General features: G+C 43.9%; 1 protein-coding gene across 1 annotated transcript; it reads left to right on the top strand.

Moving 5' to 3' along the window:
• Positions 1 to 1,312: 1,312 nt before the first annotated feature.
• Positions 1,313 to 11,398, top strand: LOC306741191 (uncharacterized protein; the record flags this gene model as incomplete). The annotated part of the gene is made up of 3 exons (XM_079223442.1): positions 1,313 to 1,407; positions 2,964 to 4,129; positions 9,985 to 11,398. Exons 2-3 carry the CDS (start codon positions 2,973 to 2,975, stop codon positions 11,396 to 11,398), a joined length of 2,571 nt encoding a protein of 856 aa, XP_079079568.1. The 5' UTR covers positions 1,313 to 1,407; positions 2,964 to 2,972.
• Positions 11,399 to 11,910: the final 512 nt, after the last annotated feature.

The following is an 11,910-nucleotide window of genomic DNA, read 5'->3' as shown; positions in this document are numbered from 1 at the left end:
AAGAGTCCAACAGTGCCTGGTGTAGCCGTATTGATGGGTCTATACGGTGCTGCATGGACTATCACAGGGTGAATGATGTGTCACGTTTTGATGCTTATCCGATGCCCCGGGTCGACGAGCTCCTGGACCGACTAGGCACTGCGTGTTTCTTCACGACACTGGATTTGACCAAGGGCTACTGGCAGATTCCTCTGTCGCCAGAGTCACTTCATCCCAAACTTCGCAGATCTGACCAGCCCCTTGACCTGACCCGGAAAGGTGCCTCAGATCCGGTCCAGTGGACGGAGCAGTGCCAGTTGGCATTTGAGGAGGTAAAACAGGCTCTCTGTGGGGAGCCGCTCCTTCACACCCCTAACTTCTCTCTTCCCTTTACTCTGCAGACTGCTGCGTCAAACAGAGGGCTGAGGGCTGTTTTGTTCTAGCAGGTAGAGGGGGTTGACCGCCCTGTCCTCTACATCAGCCGGAGGCTATTCGAGGGGGAGGCCAGGTACAGCACGGTAGAGAAGGAGTGCTTGGCCATCTGGTGGGCAGCTGACTCCCTGTGCTACGACCTTCTGGGACGCTCTTTCAGCCTCTGGTCAGACCACGCCCCGCTACAATGGCTCCACCGCATGAAAGATACCAATGAGCGGATTACCCGGTGGTATCTGGCTTTACAGCCTTTTAACTTCAAGGTGATGGTTGTGGCCGACTTCCTCTCCCGCTCTCATGGGGGGAGGGGAGTAGGTCAGGCTGGATGGGACCCCGGCCTAAGTTGGGTGGTGGAAGTATGTGGTGGCTGGGAGCGTGGTTAGGCTCAGCTGCAGAGGGGGAGGGGAGGAGCGGCTCAGGGAACAGGTGCCGGGGATGAGGCCTAATTGGTCTCAGCTGGATTGATTGCGTGTTTTGTGTGTCTTCCCTATATAAGCCATAGGATGGACGGAGGAGCTAGAGACGCAGTCTGACAGAGCGGCGTAGCTGGACAGTGCAGTTCTGAATAAAGACGTTGCCAAATGATTTTAAGATCTGCTTGTGTCATTTGTGCCGGGGGGAAACTCAGGGAAGTAACTGAACACGTTACAGGGACCCTGGTGCTCAGAGAGACTATCACCTTAGTCCACAGGGGTCACCAGAACCAACACTACGTTTTTTGTTCCAAATAATTATGTGTATATCCTGTCCAGATTGTTAACCTTTACACAACATGGCCATGGTGTGAACCAGGGTTACTAATGGAACCATGAGGTTCACAAAGAGGAGGAGCCGCTCTGAAAGAGGAGCGCTGCAGAGTCACATGTCCTGAATCAAAAGTAAAGTTAGTCAGAGAGACAGCAGAGCTGCAGTCCAGACAAGTCTCTCTGTTCATGAGAAACATTCACCTGAATCCAGCAGCTTTTCTTCTCTCATCAACACTACAGACCAACTCCGGTGAGTCCACTGTTCTACACACACTAAACACACTCAACATGTAGTTTGAGTCACAAAGTACCAGCACACCTAATAGAAGCTAACTAGTGTAGCTTAAATGTACAATACCTGATTTTATCTGACCGTATTTACCCGTAAAGGCAGAAATGTGACATAAATATCAACGAGCTGTTACATAATTTGGTGAATATCCTTGAACTTCAAACCTTTTTTTTCTCAACTTCACTGTGTCTGAAGTTACTGCTGTTTGTCTTTGTAAGGCAGTTCAGCTGATAATATCTACTGTGTTCCAACATAAAGTGTTAACGTAAAACCTCAGATCTACTCGGACAGGAAGGTCCACTATATATTTATCAAGTGCGTAGGATCTATACTAAAAATGTTTGTGTGCACAAACGCCGTAAATGGTTCACGGCCAAAATAAATCTAATGGGACTTGTAAAACCGGATGAGCCTCATGTCCCAGCCTCTACACGCCCAACCACAAACTGTACATACCCAGCTTTGGATAGCTGTGACTCATTAACACGAGCACACATACAACTGCTGCTTTGAAAGTTTATGATGAAGAGGATTTAGACGTGCAAAGTCACATGTGACATGAGTGAAATTAAGGGTGAGAGGCGTCCATTATATAACATTTAATTCCTACAGTCTGACTTCCATTCCCCACCCTGGGTCAGATCCTCAGTATTTTCACATTCTCCCGTTGTCATGGTGTCGGGTTGTTTCCTGTTTTATGTTGTAGTCCGTGTCTCTTGTGTCCTCTGTGTCCCTACACTTCCTGCCCCTGTGATTGTCTGCCTTGTCCCTGATTGTTTCCTGCTGTGTCCAATCACCTTCCCTTTCCCCTTGTATTTAACCCCGTCTGTCTCCTGCCCCAGTGTTGGTTCGTTCTGTGTGTCTGCCTTGTTGGCCTGTGTGTTCACTGTTCTACACACACTAAACACACTCAACATGTAGTTTAAGTCCCAAAGTACCCGCACGCCTGCTACAAGCTAACTAGTGTAGCTTAAATGAAACTGGTCGATTGATTCTGGCTCTGCAACTTTGATGTTTTTTGTATTCTATAGTCTTGGAAAATTCTGAGTATTCTAAAATTCTATGTAGTGGACTCTGCTTGGTGGACATAATTCATTAGGACTAGTAATGTAGCGGGAAGGGAATGGGTTTGGACTCACAGGTATATTACTGAGTGACAGGGTCCCTTTAAGACCGGTATCGTAACCATGCTATGTTTGGGGGTTAAAGGTGAAAGGATGTCAGGGTTTCGGGAGAAATGTTTGTGAGAGTGTGAATAAACGGCCTCAGAGGTGTGCAGCCAAAAAGAGACGCTTGTCGACTTCGTTCATCCCTCCACTCCTACAATGCATTATTATTTAACTATCCAACCTCTGATTAAAATGTAAATCTCTGCCTTGAACAGACGTTAAGTAAATGTTGATGATGCTTCTCTTTCACTCTTTACTTCATTTGAATGTAGGACTTTTACTTTGCGGTGTTAATAGTTTTGCTGTTAGCTAATACATTAATGAAAGTTTTATTGTTGTCCTCAGATTGTAGATATGTCTGCTGTCAGCATGCAGATGACTGAAGATCAGTTTCTGTGCTCCATCTGTCTGGATGTGTTCACTGATCCAGTCAGTACACCATGTGGACACAACTTCTGTAAAGCCTGCATCACTCAACACTGGAACGTTAACGTCCTGTGTCAGTGTCCCAACTGTAAGAAGCTTTTCTCCACCAGACCTGAGCTGCAGGTCAATACCTTCATCTCTGAGATGGCTGCTCAGTTCAGACAGTCAGCTCAACAGAAAGCCAGCAGCAGCAGCTCAGAGCAACAAGCTGCCAAACCAGGAGAAGTTCCCTGTGACGTCTGTACTGGAACCAAACTGAAGGCCCTGAAGTCCTGCCAGGTGTGTCTGGAGTCCTACTGTGAGACTCACCTGAAGCCTCATCTGACAAGACCAGGTCTGAAGAGACATCAGCTGATCGGCCCTGTGGAGAACCATGAAGACAGGTTGTGTACAAAGCACGATAAACTGCTGGAGCTGTTCTGTAAGACCGACCAGATGTGTGTCTGCATGCTCTGCACTGTTCTAGACCACAAGAACCATGATGTTGTTCCTCTGAAAGAAGAATATGAAGGAAAGAAGGCCGAGCTGGAGGTTAAAATCCAGGAGATGCTCCAGGAGCGACAAATAAAGATTCAGGAGATCAAAGACTCGTTGGAGCTCAGTGAGGAAGATGCAGACAGAGAGATAGCAGATGGTGTTCAGGTCTTCACCGCTCTGAAGGAGTCTGTTGAGAGAAGCCAGGCCGAGCTCATCAACACCATCAAAAAGAAGCGGAGAAAGACAAAGAAACAGGCTGAAGGCTTCGTCAAAGAGCTGGAACAGGAAACCTCTACGCTGAAGAAGAGAAGCACTGAGGTGGAGCAGCTCTCACGCTCTGAAGACCACCTCCACCTCCTGCAGAGCTTCAGGACCCTGAAGGCTGCTCCACCCACCAAGAACTGGACAAGAGTCAGAGTCAGTCCACTAGATAAGGAGACTGTAAGGAGAGCTGTGAATCAGCTGCAGAAGACGCTCAGTAATGAGATGAAGAAGGTGGTCGATGAAGTCGAGCTGAGGAGGATCCAGCAGTCTGCAGTGAATGTGACTCTTGATCCTGATACAGCATATCCTGATCTCATCCTGTTCAATGAATACTGGGACTCTTCATAACTGTCCACACAGAAAGATTGAATGAAAAAAATGAAAAATCAAGTTTTTCTTTTAAAATGACCGGATACATCCGTCTATGCGTAACCCCTTGACATGTGTCAAGAGGTTACGTTGTGATACGTTACCTCAAAAATTAAACTTAAAAGTCTGTTTCAACTCTGTGTTCTGGATTGAAATCAAGGCAGAGTTACTGAGATCGCCAAAAAAGCTCTGAAACCCTGCCTCCATTTCAACATCCTGTCTTTGTGAAGCGGGTTTTAATGAAGTGACATAAAGGTTTAAGGTACGGAGTAGAGTCAGTAGGCTGGACATAAACACGTTGGGGGTCTTTGTCTCCTGTCACCCCGAGATGGGACCGGCTTGTTGCAGAGAAACAAACTCACCCACTAATTCAGCGTAATCTTTATGCACTTTATAATTGTCTTTATGGCGATCGTATCATTTTATTACGTCATATTTATCACGTCATATGTATCACGTCATATGTATCACGTCATATTTATCGCCCACACCGTGAATGCCGGTCCAAAATATTGTCAAAACCGGTCCGTGGTGAAAAAAAGGTACCGCAGAATTAGAGTATCGGTGGTTCGAGCCCCGGCTCCGCTATGTGGATGCGTCCTTGAGACACTTAACCCCGAATTGCTCCCCGTCACACTGAGTAGAACACATTTTTGATTTTCAACAGAAAGATAATTTAATGGAATACTTGTAGTTATTGACGAAGTATAGTTTACATTGTTGGGTTTTACATTTATGTTTTTTTCCAACTTTTCTTTCTGTATTTGTTTTTCTTTGATGTGTCACATTTCTTTTTAGTACAACAACACAGATCTTTACTAAGGTGACTAATATATCTAATGTAGTATTGTATATTGTAATAACTGTATAACTACTTTAACTATCCTCAAGATTATTGAATCTTAAAATTACAATGTACTCTGAAATAAAAAAGCTTTTGCACATTCCTTTAATTCAGTAGTTCTCAAACTTTTTCTGTCACGCCCCACTTTGGAAGAAGAAACATTTTCACGCCCCACCGCCCCAACAACATTGTAACAAAATGGTGCATGCTGAATTTTTAAGTAAGTAAACCTAGGGTGACCAGATGAGTTTGTGAAAAAGAGGACACTTCGTCGCGGGGGGGGTAGTGTATAGCATGCCGCATATGAATATATGTAAATGCATACAAATGTCACAAATGAAACCGACACAAACACTTAAAGTAGTTGTTCTCAAACTTTTCTGTAAGTAACTTCATTTTGTGACTGCATCTGTGCTTTTATAAATAACAGAATAAAGAAAATTGTAACCACATTCAAGTAAATCAGATTGCTCCATCAGACAATTTTTAATTTTTAAATTGCAATCACTCAGAACAATGAAAATAAAGTTATATCTGTGCAAAAAATAACAAATAGCTCATTGTGGAAAACAATAAGCTTCTTTTTTTTTTGCCAAACAAAACAGAATGAGTGCAGATATGTGAGCATCAGGTTGCATCAGTATTAGTGGAGCAGTGAGCCTCTACACATCTTTATAAACGGGGTTGTAGATTTGATACAATTCATGCTCAACGTTGAGCTGAGATCTGTTTTCTGTTTTGAGACGCAGCAGCAGAAAGGACGACGTCACGGAGACTTCTGGCAAAGAGCCCAAAATCGACGAGTCTTGCATGCGCAAGCTAACCTGTTAACGGCGTACCGCAACCATTTACCCGAAAGTACAGGCATTTGTCCATGTATTTATTAATGACTTAGTTTTATATCCGTGTACTTTGTACTTTTGTAATATGTGAAGCCAGCAGCTCATTGTTGGTAGAAGACACGAGCACTTTGGCTCTTTCACCTGGAGCAGGAGAGCTGCTCTGTGTTCAGAGAGCTGCTCCGGTTCAGAGAGCTGCTCCGGGTTCAGAGAGCTGCTCTGGGTTCAGAGAGCTGCTCTGGGTTCAGAGAGCTGCTCTGTGTTCAGAGAGCTGCTCCGGTTCAGAGAACTGCTCCGGGTTCAGAGAGCTGCTCTGGGTTCAGAGAGCTGCTCCGGTTCAGAGAGCTGCTCCGGGTTCAGAGAGCTGCTCCGGGTTCAGAGAGCTGCTCTGGGTTCAGAGAGCTGCTCTGGGTTCAGAGAGCTGCTCTGGGTTCAGAGAGCTGCTCCGGTTCAGAGAGCTGCTCTGGGTTCAGAGAGCTGCTCTGTGTTCAGAGAGCTGCTCCGGTTCAGAGAACTGCTCTGGGTTCAGAGAGCTGCTCTGTGTTCAGAGAGCTGCTCCGGTTCAGAGAGCTGCTCCGGTTCAGAGAGCTGCTCCGGTTCAGAGAGGAGGAGGAACTCTGGTTGTTCCTCACATGAGAGCTGCTGTTGCATCTTCACCCTGGGAGCAGATATAGCGGTCTGCTTTTCCCGCGACATATTTTTCAACGCTCTCTGTCCGCTGTTGTGTGTTCAGTGCTCACCTGTGTGTGTGTGTGTGTGTGTGTGTGTGTGTGTGTGTGTGTGTGTGTGTGTGTGTGTGTGTGCGCACGTGTCTGTGCGCATCGGGCGGAACTCCGCTGTGCGCGATGCAGAGCAGAGAAATGTTAACGCGACCACGTAGAGACAGAAATGACAATCTGTCGTGTGGATAAGATCAATAAAATACGTCCGTTTAGTTTGTTTAATTAGGGTGACCAGACGTCCTCTTATTCCCGGACATGTCCTCTTTTCGAGACCTAAAACGTCTGCAGCCATGCCGAAACGTAAATATAATATATGAGGAGGACTGAAAAGTGTCTTCATTTTCTTATTTTAATATGTGGCGTTTTTGGAATCCCTGCCGGACATATTTTTTAGGTCTGGAAAAGAGGACATGTCCGGGAAAAAGAGGACGTCTGGTCACCCTAAGTAAACCAGATTTCTCCATCTGACAAAAACAAATAAAATGTGCAATCACTTTGTTAGAACAATGCAAATAAAACAAAAGTTGTGCAGATATTTGTGAGCCATCATGTTTTATCAGTATTAGTTGCTGCAATGAGCTTTCCACAAAAAATTCTTATATACGGGGCTGCAGGCCTCTCTCAATTCATGCTCAATGTTGAGCTTAGATCTGTATTTTGTTTTGAGAGGAAACAGCAGAAGTCACACGGAAATTTGCTTTTGGCAAAACAGCAAGAATCGGCGAGTCGCCAAGAATCTTTGCCGTTGCGTTGCATTTATGAATGACTTATGTCTTTGTACTTTGTACTTTTGTAATGTGTGAAGTTCTCAAAATCTGTATCTCCCCTTGCGACCCACCTGTAATACCTCTGCGCCCCACTAGGGGGGTGCGCCCCACAGTCTGACTTTCATATTTCATTATTCTATTATCTGATCTTTGTTTATAAGGTTTGCATTCTGGTCCAAATTACTTAAGACCAGTTTATGAATAAGATAAAAGTAATGTTATTTTATTTCTAAATAAACAGAAGCAAAATAAAGTGTTCATGTTGTCTGAAGGTACTTTGTTGTTTAGTAATATCAAGTTAAAATAAATATTGATTGTATTTCTAATCACCATCAAATGATTAAAATCATCTTGAGCTGACGAGCTCCATTACAACGTCACATATTAGATAGTTGGTGGTGAAACATAATTATTTATTTAAGGTTGTGTCTGATGGGAACACTAAACCAGTTAGTCAGAATCAGTGAGATGTGAGGACGCCCTCTAGAGGAGCTCATGACAAACTGCAGCCTGTGTTCTCATGAGGACATGCTCCTAAACATGGGCAGCAGTAGGAAGGAACAACGTGCATTTACTTACGTACCAAAGTCTAAAGATCATGTTTCCGTAGCAGAGGGGAGGACTCCACTGCTTCTGCCTAACAGATGGATTCACTTTTTCGTTTACAGGAAATAATCCTGAAGGAGTATCACTGTTGGTTTTAGGTTTTTCTTTACATAATCTAAAATAAACCTTAAACCCACAGAGGGTCTTTATATTCACCCCCAACAAGCTGATGATGCAATAGAGACAATATATTTCTTTTAATTTTCTCAATAGTTTAAAAAGTACTGAGATCTAAGAACAGCTGAAACAGCAACAACAGAAAGGAATACGTATCTTGCATTATTTATCCTCATTTCTCCTGCGGTTTCCTACAAAAGTTATGAGTCCATTTCTGCTTGTTACATTCAAACTGAACTCCTGTCTTCACAGGAAACTACTCAGCTAAGTTTGGGGAACAAAACTGTTTAGTTAGGTTGAGGGAAAGATACTAAATGATTTTATTCAACTGTTATTTAAGCGGTAAGTGGTCAGTTAGTGAAATCTCTTTCCTTTGGCCAACAGGTTGCTTCAAAGAGATGCACACACACAGTTAGAACACTAAACAAACATACAGCGAGGAAAACAGAATAATAAAGAAGAAGTAAAAACACAGATCTTCACAGAGAGGAGGAGCCGCTCTGAAAGAGGAGAGCTGCAGAGTCACATGTCCTGAAACTGAAGTAAAGTTAGACAGAGAGACAGCAGAGCTGCAGTCAGTCTCTGTTCATGAGGAACATTCACCTGAACCCAGCAGCTTTCCCTCATCAGCACTACAGAGCTGTGACCAACACCGGGGAGTCCACTGGTCTGCACACACTTCCTGTTTGGTCAACACCTGGTGGGAACCAGAATCCTAACAAGCTAACTAGCCTTTAGCTTAGCCTCCTGTGTATTAAAATAATAACATTTAGATTTAAACTTTAAAGAAGTTGTATTTGACATCCTGAACATTATTCCAGCATCAAACATCTCTGATGTGTGAAGATATAGAGGAGGAATGTCCACCTGAGCACAGATTACAGTTATGATCAGATCCTCTCCAGTCTTTGTTGACATAGCCACGTACCTGCTGGTGTGAGCGTGCACGTTAGTGCATGTGAGCGTGCACGTTAGTGCATGTGAGCGTAGCGTGCTTTTTAGTCAGTACAGAGTACTTAACCTGGTTCACTTCAGCTTGACACAGAGCAAGATACCGATAAATGAACCCATAACGTTGATTCTTATGAATTCTTCAGTCTTTAACAATTTAGCAAAGGTTCCCGTTTGATACTGGGTTTTGGTACCCATCCCTACCTTCAGGTTGTTATCAATGACTCATGTGCATTGAAACCAATCATAGTGCCATCTGCCTCTCTGAAGTGAGTGATTTTTTGCATACATTTTTTTTTAAAGGCTAAATGCCAACAATTATAGATTGAAGCAGAATATTTCGTTACATGAAAAACATTTTAGAAATGCTTAGATCAGTTTTTTTTCCATAACGATTGACTTTTGGAGTTTAGAACACTAAGGTCTCACAAGTCAGAAACAATCCTACTCAGACACCATCAGAATATAATTGTACAAACAGTATAATACTAATAATATTAGAGTAGCCTGATCTTTATCTGCACCTGTGCAGAAACATTCCTTGTGTTTAAACACAAGGAATAGACACGCAAAACAAAAAGCTTTTGGGCCTTGGCCAGTGGACCCTCTACCTCCACCGTCCCCCAATCCTCTCCTCACACCTAGTTTGAGACCAACAGGCCCATGAGCACGGTACTTACACACTGTGAAAAACTGGGAATGAAAATGACAACCGTGATCATAGGAGACTTGAGTTCTTCTGCATTTTGAACAGAGAAGATGTTTTTTCTTGGGTGCATTATCCCTACAGCATTATATTTTTGTTATATTCCACTGATCATAGTTTGATTTCATTGAACAAATAATTAAAAGACATGTCATTATTGATTTGTTTTTCCACTCTTGTTGTCCTCAGATTGTAGATATGTCTGCTGCCAGCTGTCTGCTGACTGAAGATCAGTTTCTGTGCTCCATCTGTCTGGATGTGTTCACTGATCCAGTCAGTACACCATGTGGACACAACTTCTGTAAAGCCTGCATCACTCTGGAACACTTGGACATTAACGTCCCGTCTCAGTGTCCCACCTGTAAGAAGCTTTTCTCCACCAGACCTGAGCTGCAGGTCAATACGTTCATCTCTGAGATGGCTGCTCAGTTCAGACAGTCAGCTCAACAGAAAGCCAGCAGCAGCAGCTCAGAGCAACAAGCTGCCAGACCAGGAGAAGTTCCCTGTGACGTCTGCACTGGAACCAAACTGAATACCTGGATGCTCTGCCTGTTGGGTCTGATGTGTGTTTTCATGTTCTGGATAGTTTTAGACCACAAAACACATGTTGTTGTAGAAGAATACGAAGGACAGAAGGCCGAGCTGGAGAAGACCAAGACTGACATCCAGCAGATGCTCCAGAAGAGCCACATACAGATTCAGGAGATGAAACACTCGGTGGAGCTCAGTGAGGAAGATGCAGACAGAGAGATATCAGATGGTGTTCAGGTCTTCAGCGCTCTGAAGGAGTCTGTTGAGAGAAGCCAGGCCGAGCTCATCGACACCATCAAAGAGAAGCAGAGAAAGACAGAGAAACAGGCTGAAGGCTTCATCAAAGAGCTGGAACAGGAAACCTGTGAGCTGAAGAAGAGAAGCACTGAGGTGGAGCAGCTCTCACGCTCTGAAGACCACCTCCACCTCCTGCAGAGCTTCAGGACCCTGAAGGCTGCTCCACCCACCAAGAACTGGACAGGAGTCAGAGTCAGTCCACCTTCATATGAGGGGACTGTGAGGAGAGCTTTGACTCAGCTGGAGGAGACGCTCAGTAACCAGATGGAGAAGGCGGAGGCCACAGTGGAGCTGAAGAGGGTCCAGCAGTCTGCAGTGGATGTGACTCTTGATCCTGATGCGGCACATCCCAACCTTGTTCTTTCTGACGACGGAAAACAAGTACATGATGGGGACGAATGGATACATCTCCCAGACAACCCAGAGAGATTTAATAGATCTTTAAGTATCTTAGCAAATCAGAGTTTCTCTTCAGGAAGATTTTACTACGAGGTTCAGGTTCAATGGAAGAAAGACTGGACTTTAGGAGTGGTGAGAGAGTCGGTCAACAGGAAGGGAAGAAACACAATGAGCCCTCAGAATGGATCCTGGACCCTATGTTTGAGGAATTACAAAGAGTACAACCCTCTTGCTGACCCTGATATCCGTCTCTCTCTGAGGTCTCGGCCTCAGAAGGTGGGGGTGTTTGTGGACTATGAGGAGGGTCTGGTCTCCTTTCATGACGTTGATGCTGCAGCTCTTATCTACTCCTTTACTGGCTGCTCCTTCACTGAGAAACTCTACCCATACTTCAGTCCAGGTTTTTTTTATGATGAAGATAATGACAATTTTAACCCACTCATCATCTCTTCTGTCAATCTCTGAGCAGAAATACATTAGATTTTCTAGATTCACTGTCATGTAGTGTCATAGATGTAGTTTTGATGAATGTTGTATACATGGCCTTGTTTTATAAGATTCTTATCACTGCCTTTATTTCTTATTTTCAGCCTTAGGCTTAAATTTGTAGTCTTTTTTTTGTCAGTGGAGTTATGAAGATGTTGGCGGTATTAGTAAATTGATGTTAGTATTTGTTGTACTCCCTGATGGAGTTGTGAGATTAGACTCTGGTTCTGATCCAAGCAGAGAATCTCTGCTGGTCCTCATGAATAATCCATTTAAAACAGGTGGACACAACAACAAAGGAGCTCAAAGGAGAGTAATTTAAAAACACATAAATCATGCACAGAATATGCAAATCACAGACATTAGTACTGAATAACGGGCAGTAAAACTATTGTACATCCATAAAGCTGCCATGACCTTTGACCTCTGACAAAGAAACAAGTTCATTTAAGTGTACATTTTAACATGTTGAGCAATCTTTCATGGTCTAA

Source organism: Taurulus bubalis (assembly GCF_910589615.1).
Source record: "Taurulus bubalis genome assembly, chromosome: 9".
Lineage (NCBI taxonomy): Eukaryota > Metazoa > Chordata > Actinopteri > Perciformes > Cottidae > Taurulus > Taurulus bubalis.
The sequence above is the reverse complement of the archived record's forward strand: the minus strand, read 5'-3'. Positions and strand labels throughout refer to the sequence as shown.